This window comes from Cricetulus griseus (assembly GCF_003668045.3).
Source record: "Cricetulus griseus strain 17A/GY chromosome 1 unlocalized genomic scaffold, alternate assembly CriGri-PICRH-1.0 chr1_1, whole genome shotgun sequence".
In the NCBI taxonomy this organism is placed as follows: Eukaryota; Metazoa; Chordata; class Mammalia; order Rodentia; family Cricetidae; genus Cricetulus; species Cricetulus griseus.
Window position 1 is genome coordinate 13,458,644 of NW_023276807.1, and position 24,247 is coordinate 13,482,890.

Genomic DNA, 24,247 nt, shown 5'->3' on the forward strand with positions numbered 1-24,247 from the left:
TGAGACCAATGGAGCCAGAAGTCTATGGTACCTATTTTGCCTGCAAATCCCTCATTTGGAAACCCCCTACCCCTCACTTCCAACACTGTCTTCCTCACTTCCAACACTGACTTCTCTAACCCCACTTTAGGAGAAAGCAGCCCTTGTACATGAATAAAAAAGCATGCTTTAATTAATTTGGCCATAATGATCTAGGTTGGTGATCTTTCTCCTCCCATCTTTGGGATTAACATAAGTATATGTGTATTTATTCCTAGGTAACATGCTTTGATGTCATTGAAATGTCTTTACTTAATTTACACTAAAATATTACAAATAAATTGACATTACACACTGAAATATTTCAGTATATTTAAAAGTAGTATTCTTATACTAACAATATCCGTAGTGGCATCTGCTATCAAAACCCAAACAGTCAAAGGGGAATCAGATTAATTAATAATTAGAGAAATATAAATAAATTAGCAATAGTAGATTGACATAATGGAATAACTTTTGCCGAATGCAATAATTCTGTTTTTTAAATCTATACATACAGAGACATAAAGAAACATGGGAAAACACTAACAACTGGAATTTCAACTAATGGTTGGAACTTAGTTGTCAATGTTTTCTGTTTTCTCGGGATGGTTATTAAACAAAATGTCTTCTTTCTACAATTTTCACAGATTTTAAGTTCACAGGCACATGGTCTACACATTATATGGTGAAGGTCCTTCTCTGTTTCTCTTTTTTTAAAAAAAAAACATAATTTTAAAATTGATTCTTTGGGAATTTCACATCATGCACCCATTCCTACTCATTTCCCTGTCCTTCCAGGTCCACACACCACCCTTTTAGCCTCCCCCTAAAAAATATAACAGAACAAAAAAGAAAAACATTTTGCTCCTCTGTCTTTACCGCCTCTCCATGATATATACTTTTTGTCATAATGGCCCTGGAAGCTACGGTATGTCACACAGTATACCCTTTTGCCCAAACAGCTTTACTTGCAAATGCTCATTGCTATGAGTTCTTGGTCTGGTTCAAGGCCACTGGCTACTTTCTGGTACACCATAATTACTGCACCCTCGACGAAACTTCACTCGGATATCCTGGCTGTTGCCCCGAGTCATGGAGATCTTGGAGCTATGGTTCAGCAGGACCAGTCTCTTTGCGTGTTCCAGCAGCTCATAGGTGGGGTAGATGGATGTGGGCCTGAGTGGTAGCCGAGTTGGTCGGTCAAGGCCTCCCCTGGGACTGCCCCCCTCAAGCAAGCCTCAGGGCCAGGTCTCCTGAGCACATGGTGAAGGGTAGGGCCTGTTCTCCTGTTGTGATGGCTGGCAAGGGGGGAGTGCACAAACCACTCCACGTCACCATCTCTCCAACTTCTCCACCACGTACCTGTTCATCACAGTGGCACATGCCTACCAGAGCCACAGGGTGGGCCTGTGGCTGTCTTTCCCCCCGTCTCTGTCTCTTATAAACTTATGTGCCACTATCTTTAGGCTTTGATGATGGTTTGTATTTGCTATATTTATGCGTCACTCAAGAATTTCTTTTTAAGGGCTGAGAGATGGCTCAGAGGTTAAGAGCACTGCCTGCTCTTCCAGAGGTTCTGAGTTCAATTCCCAGCAACCACATGGTGGCTCATAACCATCCATTATGAGATCTGGTGCCCTCTTCTGGTGTGCGATATACATGGAAGCAAAATGTTGTATGATAAATAATTTTTTAAAACAAAGAGTTTTAATGGTGTTACTTCTTAGTTTTAGATCATTTATACATTTTGGGTTGATTTCTGTATCGTGTAAGGCAAACAGATTGCTTTATATTGTTGCATGAGGAAATCTAGTTTCCCTACCACCATGTGTTGAAAGCACTGTCCTTTCCCTATTGAATGGACATGCCCTCCTGGTGAAAAATCATTTGACTATATATAGAAGTGTTTATTTCTGGACTGCTTATTCTGTTTTATTGGTCTTTGTATCTGTCATTTTGCAGATACTACATTGTGTTGATTACTGTATCTTTGCCCCAGTTTGCTTTGGCAAGTGTGCAAATAATTTTATTAAAAAAAATCATTTCTTGCTTCTATGGCTTAGCTCTATTTTTATCAGCTTTATTGAATTTCTTATTTTTATCACCCTGATTAATAATCATAGCATTAGCCAGGTGGTGGTGGTGCACACCTTTAGTCCCAGCACTCTGGAGGCAGAGGCAGGCAGATCTCTATGAGTTCAAGACCAGCCTGGTCTACAAGAGCTAATTTTAGGACATAGAGAAACCCTGTATTGAACCCCCCCAAAAAAAACATAAAAATAAAAATAATCATACCATTAATAACACTGGGAATAAAACTCAGAGGTAGAGTCCTTGCCTGGGAAATTGGGTTTTATTAGGTTTAGTTACAGGAGTATAGGAGAGGGGTTACTTAACAGGAAGTAGAAATGACTCAAGGACAGCTGCATCACCAAAAGCCCACTCCAGCATGAAGCAACTCATGAAAACTAGGAACCTGGAACATACTGCAAAACTTTCAGACAGCTCAAAAGGTTGGGAAGAGTCCTTTCCTGGGGGTTTAGCCAGTCTCCGTGTCTTCTAGACAGCTTGACCGGTCTTTGCTTTCTCCAGAGAGCTTAGCTGGCTGCCTCTTGCAGGTAGCTTGTTTGCTCTGCGTTTCTTCCAGGCAGTTCAGCTGGTCTTAGAGTGTCTCAAAGCAGTCCTTACCACTAATACATGCTTGGGGAGGGAGGAACCTGGGGTATCTGGTAAGTTTCTGGGACTTCCTGAAGCCTTTTGAATTGTTCACTGCCTGAGATTAAGGATGGAACCTTTCAACTCCCTTTAGAACATCCTGTGTCTTGAAGTTTCCCTCCAAGGTTGAAGGTGTTGTTGAGAAGGAAACTACTACACAACAGTGAGGGAATTGGATGACTTGATTTTTTTCTAAGTTTTTATAAATCAATATGACAATTACAAAATGCTATGTATACAGTTGTATACATATAAACATATATACATACACACATACTACATATGTCAGTGTCCAATCTGAAATATTTTACACATAAAGGTAACAGTGTATTGACATGTCTAAGTGCATTTCTGTCCATTATAATATATTTCCTATTAGCCACATTTCATATTCCTGATTCCCCTTTGTTTTCTGTTGAGTTCATTTCTTTCCTACTGCCCATTTTCCCTAAAAGACATTGATTCTGTTTGGCCTTAGTGTAATCCTGACCTCATTTTTAAAACCCTTCAAAAAAAAAAAGAGGAGAGAGACCTGAATGCTTTAAATCTCTAAAGGAAGAGGCTGGGGAAGACACTGAATAATGGAGAGAACACCCATGTTCATGGATTGGTAGAATTAATAATAGACATCCCATAAAAAGCAATTTACAAATTCGACACACTCTCAATACACTCCCTGTGACATTCTTCACAGAAATATGGAGAGAAATCTTAAAATCCATATGGCAACACAAAAGATATTCAAAACAATTCTGAGCAAAAGGAACAATGCTGGAGGCATCATCATACCAGATCTCAAGTTATAATACAGAGTCTAAGTAATAAAAGCAGAATGGTACTGGCATGAAAACAGACATGAAGATCAATGAAACAATAGATAATACATCCTTAATTGGGGTGGTTTGCTTACAGTTCAGAGGTTCAGTCTATTATCATCATAGTGGGACATGGTGGCATGCAGGTAGACATGGTGCTGGAGAAGTAGCTGAGGGTTCTATATCTTGCAGGCAACAGGAAGTGGTCTGAGGATCACACTGAGCAAAGTTTGAGCAAAAGAGACTTCAAAGCCCACCTGATAGTGAAACACTTTCTCCAAAAAGGCCTCACCTACTCCAACAAAGCCACACTTCCTAATAGTGCCACCCCCTATGAACTTATTGGGAGCCAATTGCATGCAAACTACCACAGTCATGTACTTTATCCATATTATCTCATCCTGAGGAACCCTAATGAAGATGAAGAAATTAAGGTACACTTGTGGCTAATTAAGCTTCTTCAGGTCACCCAGGAAATAAGTGACATATTGTTGTGGATGTGTCTCACTCCTAATGTTGTGCTGATTTGCTCTTTGTTGCATTGTCTTCCTGCTTCTGCCTCTAGAATAATAGATAATAATAATACATTATATATATTATATATTGTATATATTATATTATATATTATATATTACACATATTACACTATATTACATTATATATATACTATAATATATTATATTGTATGCATTATACTATATATATTGTATATATTATTATGCATATTGTATATTATTGTATATTATATATTGTATATGTATTATATATTGTATATATTATAATATATTATATATTGTATATTATATATTGTATATGTTGTATATATTATAATATATTGTATATATTATAATATATAATAATAATATATTAATATAAGAGCATAATGTATTAATAATATCTACACTCCCATCACCGTCTCAGGGAACACATCTTCATCATTATTACCCTGTGTCATAACCAGCGTTATCAGCCCTATCCTCTGCTCCATCATCATCTTCTTCTTCCTCCTCTTGCATTAGCAGCAGCATGACTACTACCAGTACCACCACTGTTACTACAACTAGCATCATCATCACAAACACCATCAGCATCATATTGTCAGTTTGCTGCTTCCTTTTTTCTTAAATCTTAAGCAAATCCTGACAAACCTACAATTTTCTTCACATATTTCAATAGTTTAAGTATCATATTAAACACAGTATTGTTTTGAAGTACCTGAAGCTTTAAACACGTCAACCCAAAAGCACAGCAGCAAAAACCCCACAGGATGCTGAAGCCCATTCGTGGGACTAAGGGAATCTTGGGGTGGGAGTCTGTGTTCCTCTCCAATACCACACCTGTGGTCACTTCTGGCGTCAAAGGGTTATGGTACATAGTCCAGGGAGGTTGTCACGGATTTCCTTTTTCCAAGTTCAGAAGTTCCTTCCATCAGAATGGGGGAAAAAAGCAAAACAGCTAAATTTTCATCCTTCCACAGTGTTCCAGCCCAATGTGGGGGAATTCTCTGCGAAAAAGAGTTGTGGGGCCAGGTGGTGGTGGCACACACCTTTAATCACGGTACTTGGGAGGCAGACAAGTGAATCTCTGAGTTCAACGTCAGCTTGGTCTGCAGAGCAAGTTTCAGGACAGCCAGGGCTACACAGAAAAGCCCTGTTTTGAAAAAACTAATAATAATATTAATAGTTGTGAAAAATGGGCTAAGGAAAAGCACGCATCCTTCATCTATCTCTTCAGGGTATTGTATCTCTGATGTGTGTGGGGGCGGGGGAGGGGACTGGTAGGTTTCCCTAAAGAATTACATCATCTACAGTGCCACCAAAGCCACCAAACACAGCGCAACAGCCTCGGGCTCCAGCTCTTCGAGGCTCCACATCCACTTGCTTTGGCAATGAACCCTTGCCTAATGATGTGCTGACTAAGGGTTGTTTGTTTGTTTGTTTGTTTTTGGTCTCTTTCCACAGTAAGACATCACCAAGTCCAACAGACTGACAGCACCCTCCATGGCAGACCTGTGTCTGTGTAGAGGTTCTGAAAAAAAAAAAAGAAAAACACAGTGCATGGGTTAAGGAAACAATGTATTTGTATCACTTCCGTCACATCTTTATTCCAATAGCAAAGTGCTCACACGTGGCTTCAAATCAGCTTCATGGATAGGAAATCTATTTCCCATCTACTCAGAACTTCAGACGTGAATATATTTCCCCATCTACTTAGACCTTGGGGGAAGGGAGAAGTCCTTTGGTGTATATGTTTGTCTTATTGGTTGATGAATAAAGCACTGTTGGCCAATAGGGAAGCAAGATGGGTGGGGCTAGGAGTCAAGGAGGATTCTGGGAAATGTAGTAAAGAGGAGAGTCGTCATGTGATTCCTGGAAGAGAGGACACATGCTGGCGTCCTCGATAAGTCTTTATAAAATATATAGATTAATGGTTATGGTTGATACTTAAGACAGAGCTAGCAAATAAGAAATCCTAGTCATTGGCCAGCAGCATTGTAACTAATATAAGATTCTGTGTGTTATTTGGGGGCCCTAAAGCAGCGGCAGAACCCACGCAGCTGGCGGAAAGAGTTATCGTTACACTTCAGATCCACAGTTGCGGGACTATCAAATTCTTTCCTTTGTGACTCTAAACTCTTCATGCTCTTTAGACAAAAGGCACCATGTGACAGCAGAGGGATCAGAACAGGCAAAAGTATCATCAGCTGCAGGAGAAACAGGTGAAGAGGGAAGAACTGTGGACTGACTCTGGCATTGACCACGGGTGTACACATGCACTCCCTGGGTTTGGGCAGCAGGCGTGTAGGTGGAGTGACAAGCTGACAGTCCTTTCTCTTCCAACAAGATACACGTTGGCCTTAGTAGGTTATTTTTTATTGCCAGTTCTCAGCCACCTGTATGTATTAGCTCCCTAGACAGAGAGCAAGCTATAATTCGAATTAGTGCTAGGACATATCATAGCTATAAATAACATGGGCCACACACATTCAGCATGGAGTTGCTACTCTGACTGGGGTCAGCCAGTTGCCAGAGTTTCTCAAGCCTGTCTGCCCATTTCCTTTGTAGCCATACACCTCACCTGTCAGAGGCCAGCCTTGGCAACCCCCCCCCCATGCCTAGCTAGCCGCCAGATAGTCTGGTATCCCACTCCCTTATCACAGGAGATTCCGGATACCTGCCTGAGAGCAATTAATTCATCCCTCCCCCCACTCCTTTTTCTCTGCTTCCTCCTTTCTCTATAAAAACCCCTTGTAATAATCAATAAAACGGGCCTTGACAATGGAATCTGCTTGGTCCTGCTCTTTCTTTCTTGCCCATTATTTGCAGGTGTGATCCACCTCGGATTCACGAATTACCAGAGCCCCGAGGGCCGGGGCAGGTGGCGCCCAAACGTGCAGCTCAAGGTACGGATTCTCCGCCGAACGGAGACCCCCCCCCCCAAGGAAACCTCGGTAGTGCACACCGACAAGGAAGTTCTGCTCGCCGGATTGCGACGGACGCTGGTCTGGGAAAAGTTCTCACCGCTCATGAGTGACTGATTCCCTGGTAAGTTCCCCCTCATTCTGTTCGATAATATGGGCCAAATTGTCTAAGGAAGTCAAACACTTCCTTTCGGGAAAGAGGAGTTTGAGTAAAATGTAAGGGCTTGATTCAGTTTTTTGCCTTTTGTCAAAAAAAAAAAAAAAGTTATTGCTCATAGAAAAGGGAGCTGAGGCAGTTCCCTCACAAACTTTTAGTTATGGACCTTGAGCCTCATTCTCCTAAAAACCTTAAAAATTACCCTGTCAAAAATTAGTTCAAACCCCAAATCAGAAACAGATAGTAGAAGCTTAGACTGCTCAAGTACAGGAGATTTCAGAGTTTAAAAGTTTTAAAAGGATCCTTCCCGCTTACAAAAGCCACTGCCATGATGCAGCATTTTGAGTTTTGTAGGGGCTTGGGAAGACATAGGTGCCTTGGAAAGATCCCCTAACTTACAAATGGCACGGACCAGATCTGGTCCTCATTTGGGGAAAAGGACATGCACAGATTTTAATACTCAGGCCAATAATGCTAGATGGTTGCCTAAATGCCTTTTTAATCCACCCAGGGGAAGCCCTTGAGAAGCCTTATAATTCTGCTTAATTTTAGATTAAAAGATGTTGTCTTTCTGGCTACTTGCAAGTTTATCACCTTCGATTGCCGTTGCCGCTGGAAGCCCTTATCAGATCTGCAACTACACCTGGATGATCATCAACCCTGCCAGTGATGCTGCCAACTGATGCTGCCAATGCCTTCACAACTATTGTGACCACCCTCTCCTCCCCCCCCCCCATAGTTGACTTATGTGCTTTAGCCTTAGGGGCCTCTCCAGACTAGGAAACCCCTGACCATTTTTCCCCCCAGGACCTCCCATTTCCGCTGACCTCACTCTCTCCTTAATTAACCCTACTGTTCAGGCCCTCCATCAAGCCAGCCACTCCCTTATAGAGGACTCTTGGGTCTGCTATTCTTTCACCCCTCCCTTTTCTGAGGGAATTGCAGGCATTTAATTCCTACCTTGCCTGTTCTACTGGATTGACTACTTAAACTGTCATCTCTACCTTTTCAAAAACTAAGCAGATTCTTTAAGTCTCAGGTCCACTACCATCACCTGGAGGCATTAGATTCTGAGCTGCCTGACCACAATAACCCTCCCCCCAGTCCTAAAGGACTGGATTTTTCAGGCCTTGAACATCGAACCTCCCGATTTCCTTGGCCTTGGAGCCATCCGTGACGCGAATATATCGTGATGCCACAAGCCAGATGCCGACCCTTCCCAATGGCTGTAGCGTCCTCCATGACGGGTTTAGCATGAGACTGACCCCCAGATGCCCACTCCAAAGCACTCCCGAGCTGCTAGCCTTATGAAGGGTCATCGGAGTGCTGGGGACAGGTGCATCTCACGTAACCTAAGACAGAGGCACTACCCCTCACTGTCATATAAATGACAATATCATAAAACATAGGGTCCTGGATGCGGGTGCCCATCACGTAGCCTAAGCCAGACACTCCATTTTATTATACTTAGTAGGGGGAGATGTCAGAGGCCAGCCTTGGCGACCCCCCATGCCTAGCTAGCCGCCAGATAGTCTGGTATCCCACTCCCTTATCACAGGAGACTCCGGATACCTGCCTGAGAGCAATTAATTCATCCCTCCCCCACTCCTTTTTCTCTGCTTCCTCCTTTCTCTATAATCAATAAAATAATCAATAAAATAATCAACAAAATAATAATAAATTGAGTAATAATCAATAAAACAGGCCTTGACAATGGAATCTGCTTGGTCCCGCTCTTTCTTTCTCGCCCATTATTTGCAGGCATGATCCACCTCGGACTCACGAATTACCGGAGCCCCGAGAGCCGGGGCACTCACCATTGTCCAGAATAGCCATGAATGAGGTATGGCCATAGTCAATGCCAACCATCCTCTTACTATGTAACCGGATTGTAACTTTTCAAGGAGTTAACTGATATGCTGTAGATCCTGATCTTACATGGCCACAATTGTTATAGCCCCAAGCAATGCCTCTCCATCAGCTGGAGAGCCATCTAACAATGTGAGATGAGCTAATTCAACGACCTGCTTGATCAAGAGACTGGTCCAGACATTAATGCGAGCAGTGCCTTAGTTGATGGTATCCTTCCTCAGCTGGTTGTACCCATATGGCCACTTGATTTTCAGTGCTTAGGAGAAATGGGGGCCATTTCTATAACTAACCTTTTTTATCTTGTTTTTACATAAGGCCTCTTGGGCACCAGTGTACTCTGGTTATCTCCATTTTCCTAGACAGTTGCTACAGTTCAGTCCAGACACAAAGACCTCATCACTGTCAATGACATAGATCACCCCATTGGCTGAGTTGCCCAAGACTCATGCTTTCTTAATAGATGCAGTTTCCTGGGGGAAGAGCAGAGTGAAGACTGGCCACTTTCCTGCAATCACCTTGACCCTGGCTTCAGGCAGTTCCCATAAATAAGCTGACATCTGCATGCGTTAAAGGAACCACCAGCTTTGCCCAATGTCCAATCCTTCTTTAACCTTCAAACACGGTCTTTTCTCTCTGTTTCTAAGGGGAACCCAGACACGAGAGGCAGACTCTAGCCCCCACAGATGGAGGCAGAGCAGAGGCCTGCCTCACTAGATGCTTCTTTCTGCACTAAATAAAACTTTCCACTTCTCTCTCATTGTTTTGTTTTTTTTTTTTTTTTTCATCAAAGTTGCTGGAGTTTGTAGATGAAATGTTCATGGAAGGCCCATGTGTTAAAAGCATGGTGCCAAGTCTGTGATAAGATTGGAAGGCGGTGGAACCTTTATGAGGTCTACTGGGGAGGAAGTTAGGTCATTGTCATTGATGATGTACCCTGGAAAGAGATGGGGAAACATCCTCTTCCTCTCTCTCTTTGCCTCCTAGCTAGCACAGAGTAAGAATCTGTCAGCAGTGCAGTGTGCAGCCCAACAATGCTGCTTCCCCCTGCTGCGTGACTGCTTATCACTGCTGCATGAACGCTTCCCACTGCCTCATGATGGCTTCCCATTGCTGCATGACTTCTTCCTGAGGCTGCATGACTGTTTCACACTGCTGTGTGAGTGCTTCACACTACCGTATAACTGCTTCTCACTGCGGCATGACTGCTTCCTGAGGCTGCATGACTGCTTCCCATTGCTGCATGACTGCTTCCTAAGGCTTCATGACTGCTTCCTGAGGCTGCATGACTGCTTCCCACTGCTGCATGCAGCAGTCTGAGAAGTCCAGAGACCTCAGCTCAGATAAAGCCAGGTTTTTTACTTCCTTTCCAGATGGAATCTCTGGATAAGCCATTCTGCAGCAGAAATGGAGTTTATTGAAGGGAATGTTAATAGATTTAAGTTTTGGAAAGCCAATAAAGAGACAACAGGTATGGGCTTCTCCAAGGAGAGTCACACATCGTCTTTATGGTAGTCACAGGATATGGGTGGGTTTTGATGCTATCATCTAAGAGTTGCTGAAGAACTGAACATTCTCATGCTAAGAAAAAGGGAAAATATTAACTACGATCAACCAGTTGTAAAATATGCTGCTACTGATACAGAAAATGTTAATTTGGTGTGGGGGATAGGACTAAAAATGACTTATCCAGCTTCTTCTGTAATATGAATTTCCACTTTCTTCCTCTGATGCCAATAGTGTAAGAACAAAACACCTGGATGACCCTAACCCCGCCCCCTAACAACCCGGGCACTCACTCACCCACCATGCCTTTCGACCTTTGCCCTACTGCGCATATGCAACCTTCCCTTTAAAAGGTCCTGCCCCACACCCCTCGCTCTCTCTTCCTTTCAGCTACCCTAGGGTTGGCTGACTGCCCATCCCCCCTTTCCCCCTTTCTGGTAAATAAACTCCACGTGGGTTGCTTATCCTTTGTTCCTTTCTTTATTAGCAGCTGCAGCTTAAACAAAAGAATAACAAATAGTAAAATAATAATGTAGATGAAACTGTCACAAACAGGAGTTACAGATATCTAGATATTGGGACCGGGGTGATATTGGGAAAAGTGTGAAGATGTGGGGTCAGCCCCCAGAAACTAGGTAAGAAGAAAAGCAGAGCTTGGTGGCATGCTTTATTATCTCAGCAGCTGTGGAAGCAGAGACAGGTGGATCCCTGGGATTCACTGGCCCAGCAGCCTAGCCTACTTGGCAAGTAAACAAGCCTGTGATAGACAGTGTCTCAACAAACAAGGTGGATGGTGCCTGAGGAACAACAGCATAGATTGTCATCTGGCCTCCACAAATGTCTACACAATTTGTGCACACTATCGGGGGCACATACCCAATGTGGGTGTTAAATACCAATCTTGCCTAAGCTCAGAACTAGCCACTCTGCTGAGTTTATGACTTTCGAATCAAAGTTGCCAGAAAGAAAACTGGAATTCAAATAGCTAAAACTCACAGCGACGGTGGTACTTACCCAAGACCTGCACAAAACCAAGCCATAAAAAAAAAAAAAAAAAAAAAAAACAAAAAAAAACAGTACAGAGCAGGGAGGGGTTTATGAGGCCCAATTCTAGCTGAGGAGCTGTTGGCAGTTGATGATTGCTGTGGGAGGGAGAGTCACCTTTCTTTAGGAGTGTGGCCACTAGTCACTTCCCCATGTCCTAGTAGATAACCCCAGGTAACATGCAGATGGGCCACACTCATGCAATAAATAAACAAGTACGGAGACTATGAAGTTGGGAGGGAAATATGATTGGGGGAGGGGTGTCCTGAAGGGAATTGAGGGTGTGTGTGAAGGTGTGATCAAGATCATTGTATAGATGAATGAAAATTTCAAAGACTATACAAATTTTTAAATTGTAGAGCTTTTGGGAGGTTCTGTAGTTAAGAGTGCTTGCTACAGGGGGCTGGAGAGATGGCTCAGAGGTTAAGAACACTGGCTGCTCTTCCAGAGGTCCTGAGTTCAATTCCCAGCAACCACATGGTGGCTCACAACCATCTGTAATGAGATCTGGTGCCTCTTCTGGCCTGCAGGCAAACAAGCAGGCAGAACATTGTAATTTTTAAAAAGGAGTGCTTGCTGCTCTTCCAGGGAATCAAGTTTGGTTTCCAAAGACCCACATTGGGTAGATCACAACTGCCACCTGTAACTCTAGCTTCAGGAGATCTAGCACCCTCTTCTGACTCTGTGGACTTGGCCGATGAGATGGTGATGTGCTGGTCTGGGTGAGGAGACTGTGTTTTTAGTGCATATTGTTACAGAACGAAACTGGGAAATTCTGGGATGCAGTGAATGCTTTTGGCCCCCGGGAGGAACATACTTCTGTGCAAGCCAGAGAAGAGAACCTGAAGCTAAAACTTGCTCTACTGCGGACTGCCTCCCATGGACCTAACTAGGTTTTCAGTGTACTTGCTCAGCTCCCGCGAGGTCGCAGAGGGCAAGAGATGTTCCCTAGAGTCAGTTTGCCAACTTCAGCGGTTATCTGCACGTGCATCCGGTCCTGTCTGGGACCCAGAGGCAGGGCGGCCAGATGCGGGGCATCAGGGCCCAGCAATATGGTGGGTATGGAGCCAGCCTGCTGGCTGCTCTGCTCTGGCTCAGCCTCCTGCCCCAGCACGCTCAAGCCGCTGATCCTGCCAGTAACACCAGCGCTATAAACACATCGACCACCGAGACCATGGGGACTACTCCACCCCTGTCTGAAAGTAAGGAGGCAAGGGCAATAGTGACCCCCAAGTAGGAGGCAGGTTTCCAGCGGGTGTCCTCTCTCCTCTCCTCCCCTGGGAACATAGGTGGTTGGAAGGGCCTGCAGGCTTTTACATTAAAAGAGAGGGGCTTGAGACCAGGGACTTTTACATGACCATGCTCTCCTCTGTTGGCTATTTCCCGTTGATCTCAAGTCTTCTCAGTTCAGGGTCAAGGTTGTCTTATGGCTGTACCATGGTCTACACTGGGTTAAGGTGGGAGGGCTTAAAATGACCGTGGACCTGAAAAATAACGGCTTCTGCCACCTTTGACTTCTGTTTCGGTTTCTGCCTCGTCAGTACTGTGCTCCTTAAGTTAATGGAGACAGAAGAGAACCTGGCAGCACCCTCCCCTTTGCCTGTACCTCTGTTCTGTGGGCCTTGCTGAGAGGAAGCCTTGGACTAATCCAGCCCTCTCCCTGCTCTTTGTCACATGAGCCATGCCACTCCACTTTTGAACTTGGCTATGCGTACTTAAAAAGAAGAGAGACCATTGTGCCCCTTGGGTCCTGCTGATGCTGACATTTGGGGCACCAAGCACATGCATCCTGAATGCAGGTGTCTCTTGGCTGGGATTGTCTCCACAGTATGTGGCAAGACCCAATTCCAAGGGAGGATCTTTGGCGGTGAGACGGCAAAACCTGAGCGGTGGCCATGGCAGGTCAGTCTGCGTTTATATGGCAGGCATATCTGTGGAGCAGTTCTCATCGACAAAAACTGGATAGCTGGTGCTGCCCACTGCTTCCAAAGGTGTGTGTTCCCACCCCGGGGGCCCTTCTGCTGGGAAGGGGTTCAGGAGAGCGTCACTAGGAGGGAAGGAGAGAGGTGAAGGATGCACACAGGCCATGTTCAGGGATAGCTTACTGCCAGCAGGAGTCCTCTGTGCTGTTGCCCTGCCTGCCCTTGAGTGGTACCTTCCACCCAGATTGCCATCTTGTTTATCACCTGACTCTCATCTCTTGCCAGTCTGATTCTCCTGTTACAGACAAAGGCCTCATATTTTGTCTCTCACCTTGGGGCTGTCCTCTCCCCATCCCTGAGACTCAACTAACTAGTCTGGTTGTTACAGTGATATACACCTTGCTTTTAAACAGTGAGCTGAAATTACTTCCCTCTGGCGTGACTAAAATGAGAGTTTTAGTTCTAGAGTGGTCACTTCCAACCTTCTCTTTTCTCTTTCATGAACGTTAGGGATCAAAACTTTCTTCCCCTCAAGTATACTTCAGGATCTGACACTTGCTCACCTCTAGAGAGTCCCTGAAAATGGTAGCGGGCCTATTTCTCCTGGAAACCATCGGCACTACGTTCTGAACTAGCTAGACACAGCACAGGCTCAGTGCTTAGTGAAAGTGACAATCCCAAGCCCCTATTCCCAAGACTGGACACAGTCGGGACCTCTCTGCAGGGTCTCTATCCAGGGCATATTTATTGGAAGTTCATTTGGGTTCAGGCCAATCTTACACTGGAACATAGTCCTCTGCACAGGCATCCTGCTACTGAATGTGTGTGTGTGTGTGTGTGTGTGTGTGTGTGTGTGTGTGTGTGTATTCCTATCTTTCCTATAGTGAGGGATGTCACTATTCCTACAGCTGTAATGATCTATGTACTAGTAAAGTCAAGTAGATGTGTCTTGGGCTCACTGTGTGTGCAAAGGAAGCAAGGAGAACAAATTACTGCATATGGGTTCCATTTACATATTCAGCATCCATGAGTGCCAGACCTGATGAGTGCCAGGTCATGTGGAGGATGTGTGAGACCCACCTATCAGGAGAGTGAGGCAAAGGCCACTTCCCGTGGTGGTAGATCATGAAGGTATGTCAAGGAGATGCTATGAGTCATACAGCTAGAGGGGCCCTTAAGGAAGGAGATTGAGGAATTTCCAGTGGACATGTAAGAGAACCATATTAGTGGACTTGTAGAGTAGAATATAATGTGTGTTCCATTTATACTTCTATTTCCTCTACAAAATCTTGAGTGCCCATGGTTAGATAGGAATACAATCTTAAGAGAAGACAATGTGTGAGGGTTGCGCTACAGGTCATGCCAGACAGGAGGTGGGGCCTTTGAGAAAGACCTGTACTTACAAGACAGATCTGAGCAGGGCTCAGTTAGTCTTCACTTGTCCAAGATGAAGGGGTACAGTTTGATTTACTTTTGATTGTTCTACACAGTCATGAGATTGACAGCCCCATGAATTCCAAGATACCAGAAGCCTTCAAATGTATGCTTAGGCTGTGTGTGGTCATCCTGCCCCTCAAGAGAGAGAGAAAAAGAAAACAGTATTAGGAAAGGAAGAGACGCCTGAAATGAGGAACAGAGAAGGTCTGGCTGCCTGTAGGGTGGGCAATCAGGGAGGCACTCCTGAGCCAACACTTACAGATGCTCCCCCTGCAATAGGTCTCACAACCCCAAAGACTACCAGGTCAGGATAGGTTACACCAAGATGAGCAGTCCCACCAAGTACAGCAGGGAGATGTCAGTGTACAAGCTCATCGTTCACAAAGACTACGACAGATTCCACCGCCAGGGAAGTGACATTGTCCTGATGCAGCTGGAATCGCCTGTGGAGTACAGTTCCCACATCCTCCCAGCCTGTGTCCCAGATAAAAATATAAAACTCCCTAAAGAAAAAGCCTGCTGGGCAAGTGGCTGGGGGAATCTCAGAGAGGATGGTGAGTACACAGGGCAGGGGAAGAGGGTGAGGGACAAAACACTGTGGAGGCCTTTCCGGTGGTTGTGAAGCTCAGTTCCCGGTTCAAAAGCAAATCTCCACCTTTCAGAACACCAGTGTGGGCTCTCTGACTCCAGAGCTCTCAGTGTGCTTGACCCTGTGCACTGCAGGGCGCTCACCAAACAGGGGTTGCTCTACCTTGATCGGGAAAGACACGGGGTATCCTTCAGAAGATGAGAGCTACCAGGCATGGGGCAGGTTCGGGTGTTTAACTGGGGACCATTCACCTCTGAGAACCTCACTGCCCAATCCTTAAGGCAAGGAGAAAACTGCCTGTCCCACCAGACTGTCCAACCTGTATACATGTGGTTCCGGTGCATGGATCCAGTCACCTGTGGACCAAAAGCCTGAGTGTTGGGGAGTGACATTCTCCTTGTCCTGATTCCCTAAACAATACAATATTGTGACTATCTGTGTCACATTTGCCTTGTGTCAACTATTGTGTCATCTAGAGACAATTTCAAGTGTGCAGGGAGATACTCGCAGGTTCTCCTATGCAGAGGGAATTCAGCGTCTTTGGACTTTGGCATCCTGGGCCACAGGAAGAGCCTGCTGACAGCAAGGGACAGCTGTAGATGTTTACATTGGGAGTAGAGTTCCCTGGCAAGGATTCAACACAGGATGCTTTTGATTTAAGACAATATAATGGCAAGTTCAATAAAGTGAATATAAATGTGACATGAAATTTAGGTCACAGCCTGACAAAGCAGCCCTGAGGAGGCTTGCAGGCAGATGTTTCCCTGAGGTCAGGATTAGGGTCCCCATGCCTGCCCCTAGCCTCTCAGTGTCAGTCCCACAGGCTGGCCACTAGAACAGTGGCTCACCAGCACCAGTAGGGATGGACTCTCTAAGGGCCTATGTCAGGAGGGCAGGTAGGGTCTTCAGGTCTGGCCAGGCGATGAGAGTGGCAGCACAGAGGGAAGGTGTGGGCTGGGGCAGCTCTCAGAGCAGAGGACCTGGCCTCCCTAAGAGACCGGACCTTCAGCCATCTTCTGCCATGCCCTCATGGTTGCTGGGCCTGGGGGCAGGCTCGGGTTTGCTACACATAGGCAGTCCCTGACCAACCTTGAGGGATGGGCGCTGTGACCCCTGCATGAAGTGAGCCATGCTGCGTCAGTCTGCTCCCATGAGATGACCCCAGGCCACATCTGGGAGAGCACTTGAAAACAGAGTTCAAGTCTCCAGGGCCACTTGCTCCTTGTGATTGGCCAATCTTGTCATGCTCCTAAAGGTTTCTGGCCCGTGTCCTATGCCACTGCTGCATGCAGGCTCCAGCGTCCCTGAGCCAGAGCTGTTTGAAAGCTGGCTTGCCCCTTCCTTGGCTTCTGTGACCTCAGGATATGTCTCAGTCCCCTAAACTGATGAGGCGACTCTGTCTGAGGTCCCCATGCTGGGACCTTTGCAGTCAGCCTGACTTCCAGCCTGCTCCTGTCTTCCACAGCCCTCTGCTTGCTCTTGGATGCCATTTTCCCTGGTCACTGCATGCCTGTAGTGAGTCCTTCCCTGCCACTGTGGCCTAGAGTGGCTGCCCCCTTCCCCACTGCCAACAATCACCCTGGAAGGGGAGTGGCATCTTCACTCAGCGGGCCATCATGTCTAACCCTCCCTCCCACAGTGCGCCTGCCTTTACCTGACGACCTCCAAGAAGTAAAGCTCATCCTCATGGACAATGAAGATTGTAAAATGTTTTTCCCAAAGCCAGCACCTGGCAACACTAGAAGCTACTACATATATGATGATATGATGTGTGCTGCTGACTACTCAATGACAAAATCTATATGTTCAGTAAGTGGAACCTGCTCAGATGCTTCGTCATATTTGGCCATTCTTGTACCTTAGTCTTGTTTCAGCCCCTTCCTTCTGTGTATTCTCTGGACTTTGTGTCATCCATCTAGTTGCGTCTTTCAAACACGTTGTTGAAGACTAGGAAATGGGCTGTACAAGTGTGTACTGCCTTTGGGATTATTAGAAATTAATTCAATGGGCCCATGAGAGGGTCAAGAGGACCAAGGTACTTGCCACCAAGCCTGACAGCCTGAATTTGATCTGCCATGCAATCTACTTGGTAGAAGGAGAGAACCAACTCCTGCAAGCTGCCCTCTGAGTTTCACATGCATGTCTTGAGTGCAGGTGTGTGCATGCCCACATGTGCTCATACCCACACACACACACACACACACACACACACACACACACACACACACACACACAGATACACATACACAAAATGAATGAATAACATTTAACTGAAAAATAAGAAGCTGGGGCTGGAGAGATGACTCAGAGGTTAACAGCACTGCCTCCTCTTCCAGAGGTCCCAAGTTCAATTCCCAGCAACAACATGGTGGCTCACAATCAACTATAAGATCTGGTGCCCTCTTCTGTCCTGCAGGCATACATGCAGGCTGAAAACTGAGTATATAATAAGTAAATAAATCTTTAAAATATAAAGAAAAATAAGAAGCTGGTACACTGATGTAAACAGCACCCAAAGGGTCCTCCTCATGCCCTTTCCTTTCCCTCACTCCCAGAACTGTCCTGTCTTAGCTTTAGAAGCACTATGGCTTCGTGCTGCGACACCACCTAAACATGCACGAGTCAGGATGCAGGTTTTTGCCTGATTGCTTTTTAGTCAGCAGGATGCTATCCAACAATATGGATGCACTACACTCTTCCTTGCTTTTTTATCCTAGTGGATTTGGCAGTTTCTTTGAAAGGTCTTTGCAATGGCATTGCCCTGAACATGCTTGAGGGGTCATCATGCTAGTGGTAGAATCACGGTGCCACAAGACACACATGTGTTCTTGTCTTACACGTACTCCAGGCAGCTCTCCAATATGGTTGGACTGATATTGTATTCCCGTCATGGAGAATTTAGGTTGCTCCACATTGTACCTGTTTTTTTAGATTACCTACCCATCTCATTTTAACCATTATATGTAATCTTTTCTTTCTTTTTCTATTTGTTGTTGTTTTTTTGTTTTGTTTTGTTTTGTTTTGCTTTGTTTTGTTTTTTTGTTTTCCAAGACAGGGTTTCTCTGTGTAGCTCTGGCTGTCCTGGAATTTGCTCTGTAGACCAGACTGGCCTCAGACTCACAAAGATCCGCCTGCCTCTGCCTTCCAAGTGCTTCCAGTTGTGTGCCACCACTGCCCAGCAGTATGTAATTTTTTCATTTGCATTTTTCTGATGACTAATGAAGATGGGATTTTTTTTTCACTTATTTTTCCCATGAAGTACAGTCTCAAGGATGTGAGGTTGCTTTGTCACCAGTGGTCATTTGTCTTTCAAAATGATTCATAGGGATGCTTATATTTGGGGCATGAGCTCATCACTATTTTGTGTGCAGTCGAAATTGTTTACATTTAATGGTGTGGGGACCGAAGCCAGGAAGCAAGTGGGTAGCTAGAAGTGTCTCCTGTGACCTCTGTTTGCCTCTGTGTGCCTGTCTTTCTGTTTCTCTTCCCTTGGCTGTCCTCTTGGCTCAGAAGCCTATGACTTTGCATCTTATGTGTGCCTTCCCTGCTCCTCAAGAATGTCAGACAATTCTCAGGACCTTCTTCCCAGCCATGCTCACCCTGCAGTGTCAGCATGTGTCCTCAATGGTCCTCACCCTGTTAGCCCAGTCCATCACGTGTTCTTCCCCAGATGTTCCTTTGTTCTTTTGTTCCCACAATTTAATCTTCCCATTCTTGCCTTGAATTTTTGTTGTTGTTGTAGATTTTGTTTCAAATCTATTTATCTATTCATCTGTCTGTCTATCATCTATCGATTGATCTATCATCTATTCATCTATCATCTGTCTGCCTATCTAATATATCAGTCTCATATGTTTGTCTAGAAATGATCTTACTATGTGGCTCAGATTGGTCTTATACTGGCAATCCTTGTGTCTCTGCCTCTGGAGCTCCAGGATTGCATGTATATTGTTACGATAAATCTTTCCGCCAAAAGCTGCTGAGCCCCACCGCCACGTGTGTGCTTTATGCCAGCTGCCCAGAGCTAGGGCCCAAATTAATACACAGAAAGACTTGTATTAGGTTCAAAGCTGCTTGGCCAATGACTAGGATTCTCATCTGTTAGCTCAGTCTTAATTATCATAAATCTATATATCTTATAAGACATCTTATCAGACGCCTTATTGGCGTCCCTCCTTGCCTGTGGATCACATTGCTCTGCTGGAGGAAGAGCGGAAAAAAGGGACACTTCCTGTTTCCTCGCTTAGATATGAGTCTCCTTGCTATGTCACTTCCTGTCTGGATCACCACTTATCTACTACATTTCCCAGAATCCTCTTTGACTCCTAGTCTTGTCTAACTTGCTTTCTCATTGTCCAAACAGTATTTTATTCAATAATCAACAAGATAAACATACACAGAAGTCCTTTCCCCATCAGTATATAGTTCCCAACTTGCTTTGCATTTAAAAATAATCAATTAAGCCAGGCATTGGTGGTGAACGCCTTTAATCCCAGCACTCTGGGAGGCAGAGGTAGGTGCATCTCTGTGAGTTCGAGGCCAGCCTGATCTACAGAGTGAGTTCCAAAGCAATACAGAGAAACCCTATCTCAAAAAAACAATAATAATAACCATCATCATCATCAATTTATTCTTCCCCATCTCTGTATGTGTTTGTGAGTGCCTGAGTACATGCACACAAGTGAGTGTCAGAGGGCAACTTATGGCAGATGTTTCTCTCCATAATGTGGTTTCTGGAGATTGAACTCATCTCATATGTTTTGTATTTACAATAGGGTCAATCCGTGTGCTGAGTGGTTCCACCCACTGACTGCCTTCCCTTTTACTATAACCTGCCCTCTCTCAGAAGCTCCAGAACTTTCACCAGGGCCCCTTGCTTCCCTGTTGAGCAACTGTATCTGGCCACAGCTTACCACAGCCAAGCCTCAATGACTCCATTCAGTCTTGGCTCAGAGAAGCCCTCTTATGACCCAGTTTGTGCATCCTCTTGAGGGTTCTTCTGTCATCTGTGCAGTTCATTATCCCTATGTAGGGTCTTCACGTGTGTGCCCACAATCCTCTCTGTCCCCTGAACATTCTGTGACATGTTTCAACACAAGGTTGTTGGGAACTGTGTTGTTTTGCTCCCCACATTGTAGTCTGAGATAGGAGTATTTCTACCCATGATCCCAGTACCCTTCCCATCCCAAGGCTCTGCTGTGCTTGGAGCCTCCACCTCTTGTGGAGCCTAAGAACCCCCTGTTGTTCTATCCTGGCTGTGCCACTGTGCCCGCTCAGCACATCCTACAGCTTGGCATCTTCTAAAGGAGCTCAGCTAAGGACCCGAAGAACCACTAGTAATGTTATTAAGCAAAAACAAAGTTACATGTAGGATGCTGTACTGGGACAAGGGATTCAACCAAAGATTACAGGCCAGGCCTCAGGCCATTTAGTTAATCACTGACTGGGGTTTCTATTGCTGTGAAGAGACACCATGACCACAGAAACTCTTATAAAGGAAAACATGTCATTGGGGCTGGCTTACAGTTCAGAGGTTCAGTTCATTATCATCAGGGTGGGGCATAGCAACACGAAGGCCGACATAGTGCTGGAGAAGTAGCCCAGAGTCCTACATCTTGTAGGCAACAAGTGGATTGTCTCATTGGGTGGTAACTTGAGCATGTGTGAGGCCTCAATGCCCGCCTTCACAGTGACACACTTCCTCCAACAAGGCCATACCTACTCCAACAGGGCTTAATAGTGCCACTCCCTTTGGGGGCCATTTTCTTTCAGACCACTACACTGACCATTTGGGACTTCACAGGCATCTCTCACATAGAGAGCAGATGTTCGGCCCCTAGACTCTCCACCAAATGGTATCCAGGGTCTCCTTGGTAACTTTGAGGAATGGGGCTCATAGAAATACTGACCCAAGAGGCCTCCTGTGCTTGGATTTTTAAAATTGCTCCTATGGTCCTTATGAGTACCACTCAGGCAGCAGAGATACCTGGTATCCATCCTGGTCAGCGTGTGTGTCCCTCCCTGTATTAGCCCTGCTATCTGTGTCCTCTCTCTCCTCAGGGAGATTCTGGAGGCCCCTTCGTCTGCTTGCTGGAAGGCTCCTGGTACGTGGTGGGGCTGACTAGCTGGAGCTCATCTTGTGAAACGCCAATCACCACCCCCAGTGTCTTCGCCAGAGTCTCCTACTTTGACAACTGGATTAAAGAACACAAGCTAGCATCACCTGATCCAAAGCCATGGGAGCCTGGCAGGCCCCCTTACAATCCGAACGACCCTGGTGGTGGGTATCACTGGAACAATAACAAAGACAAAGGCACTGTCATAAAACCAATGATGTGTATGGCCCTGCTGTCTTCTTGGGTCCTCCTCCTACAGATGATTTTGTTAAGGAACCTGTGATGGAACCACAGGGTCTTGGACAGCCAGCATATCCTGCAAGCCACCTCACTGAGTATTATCTTCCATGCTTCCATCTGTGGGCTTACCTATCCATCTGAGGACACACACTTGCCCTAAGTCAGAAAAAAAAAAAAAAAAGCAAAACAAAAAAAAAAAAAAACAGAAGAAATAAAAAAAAAGAGACTTCTGATGTTTTCTGTCACTTCAGTACCATTCCACATACTCCTGCAGAGTTTCTAGCTGCTCAGTCCCAGAAGACTACCTCGTCCCTAGGCAGGGACAGTGGTTGAGACAGTCAGGGAGCTGGCCTACCAGTGTAGGAGCTGACTCTTTCCCATTTGGCTTCCAGAGACTATAGTCCACCCCTAACCCCTATGGCTGTGCTCTTTCAGAAGAATAAGCCACCTTATTGGGCCAAGCCCTCACCATGTAGCTGCAGCAGCTTGTGTTTCTGGAACAAGGCCCAGTTTAGGCATGGGAGCATTTTGCAAGTCCAAGGTCACAGCAGTGCTTTTGAGAGCTTGACAGTGATCTGTGAGGGTCCCTGAGGTCTGACATCTCAATAGCAAAACTCAAAGCTCTTCTGCAAGGGTCAGCAATCACCCTAATATTATACCTGCATACTCCAAACCAACCCCACCCCTCTTATCTGATAAGCTCAGTCCACAGTCCTCGTGACCTTGCATCAGTCTGAACTGGCTGAGGCCTGGCAGACCTGGGAATGACTGGTATAGCCCAGAGCTGCACTGCAGACCTATCTGTCATCACATCCTATTGAGCCTGTACGGAGCTCACTGGGGCTCCACACTGCAGTCTCCACCCTTCCACATGGGCTGTAGCTAGGGAGCCACTGTGCTCTCTGTGGACCAGTGATGCCCTGGGAGAAATCCAGGTGCTTTGAGCAATCCTTTGCAAGCCTGCCAGAATGCTGCTTCTATGTCAATCAATCTGGTGTAGTATCTCAGGACCTTCTCAGCAAGTGGGAACAAAACAACTCTTGTGTAAACAATCAGCATGCTGTGCCCATTTCAAAGCCCTCTGCTGCTAATGTCAAGATTCCCAGTGTGCATCCTGCCCCTTCCTCCCTCTTTGCAGGTTCCCCTCTCACAAGTTTAAGCCCTTGGTGTTGTGTCTTGCAGTGATTGGAGGGCCAAGGAAGGCCACAAGATCACATCACATAAGAGACCTCATGAGAGAGATTTATTGCAGAGGAGGGGTATACAAAAGGCTGCTTCTGAGCAGGGGTGGAGAAGATAGAGAGTATGCCATGAACGCAGGAGCCAGCTTCAGGAGGGAAACGGAGCACTCACATACAGAAAATATGTGACTAGTGACAATGGAAACAATGTGCACGGGCTGCCAGTGATGACAGAACTGCTGGAGCTCTGTCATTGAAGGTGCTGTGGGGGTTGGGGTCACCTGGTTCTGGAATGTGGGTAGTTCTAAGTTTACCAACATTCCTCCTCCTTGTTTATTATAAAAGGCAAGGAAATAGGAAGGGGCTGCTGGTGTGGCAGGAATGGGGGTGCTGTGCTCTTTTGAGTGCCTCCTGTGGTCTAGGGGCATCCACATCTTTGGGGCACTGCTGATCCTCACCATCAGGACATAACTCTCCAGATCTGTGGCTAATGAGACCCTGTAACAATAACTGATTAGAGATTTTTTTTTTATTTTGTCATTGAAGAAACGTAGAGAGGAAATCGATAAGATTGGGTGCAATTAGTAAAGGCAGGAAAATGAAAAGGAGGGGCAGCAAAAAGGGTAGTATCCAATTCCTTATGGAATTCTCAAAGGCCCAGGGGCTGGAGTCATCTAGTTGTTCATTACATTTTTGGAGGTCTGTTGGGAGTTGCTGGATTTTGTTTTTTACTACACCAGATTGATTGACATAGAAGCAGCATTTTGTCAGTGGTGACTCACTCCTTTGATACCTATATTTGGGAGGCAGAAACAGGCAGATCTCTGTGAGTTCAAGGCCAGCTTGATCTATAGAATTAGTTCAGGACAGCCAGGGCTACATACAGGGAAACTCTGCCTTGAAAAACAGAAGAGGAGGAGGAGGAGGAGAAGGAGGAGGAGGAGGAGGAAGAGGAGGAGGAGGAGGAGGAGGAGAAAGAGAAAAAAAGAAGAAGAAGAAGAAGAAGAAGAAGAAGAAGAAGAAGAAGAAGAAGAAGAAGAAGAAGAAGAAGAAGAAGAAGAAGAAGAAGCACTCTTCTCAGAGGAAGAGGCAAAGGGGCAAAGCTGCCTTCTTTCAGCTGTAAGGAGATCTAGTCCCCATTGGTTCTAGAGTATCACTGCTACCATGGAACCAATTTGTCCTTGAAGGGTGAGTATGGCTTGGGCCACCTGTTG

At 45.5% G+C, this 24,247-nt stretch overlaps 1 protein-coding gene and 1 pseudogene across 1 annotated transcript; one reads left to right on the forward strand and one right to left on the reverse strand.

Annotated features, from left to right (window-relative positions):
- Positions 1–6,069: 6,069 nt before the first annotated feature.
- Positions 6,070–9,564, reverse strand: LOC113832241 (annotated as a pseudogene).
- A 3,011-nt stretch (positions 9,565–12,575) lies between these two features.
- Positions 12,576–21,895, forward strand: LOC100750943 (serine protease 40). The gene is made up of 5 exons (XM_027386710.1): positions 12,576–12,750; positions 13,377–13,539; positions 15,187–15,461; positions 17,136–17,305; positions 21,557–21,895. Exons 1-5 carry the CDS (start codon positions 12,576–12,578, stop codon positions 21,893–21,895), a joined length of 1,122 nt encoding a protein of 373 aa, XP_027242511.1.
- Positions 21,896–24,247: the final 2,352 nt, after the last annotated feature.

Excerpts from the sequence above, each read along its gene's own strand:
- LOC100750943 (XM_027386710.1), top strand. The coding sequence starts at position 12,576 with ATGCGGGGCATCAGGGCCCAGCAATATGGTGGGTATGGAGCCAGCCTG. Across the intron at positions 13,540-15,186 it reads GCTGCCCACTGCTTCCAAAG|GTCTCACAACCCCAAAGACT; the intron begins GTGTGTGTTCCC and ends CCCCTGCAATAG. Across the intron at positions 15,462-17,135 it reads GGGGAATCTCAGAGAGGATG|TGCGCCTGCCTTTACCTGAC; the intron begins GTGAGTACACAG and ends TCCCTCCCACAG.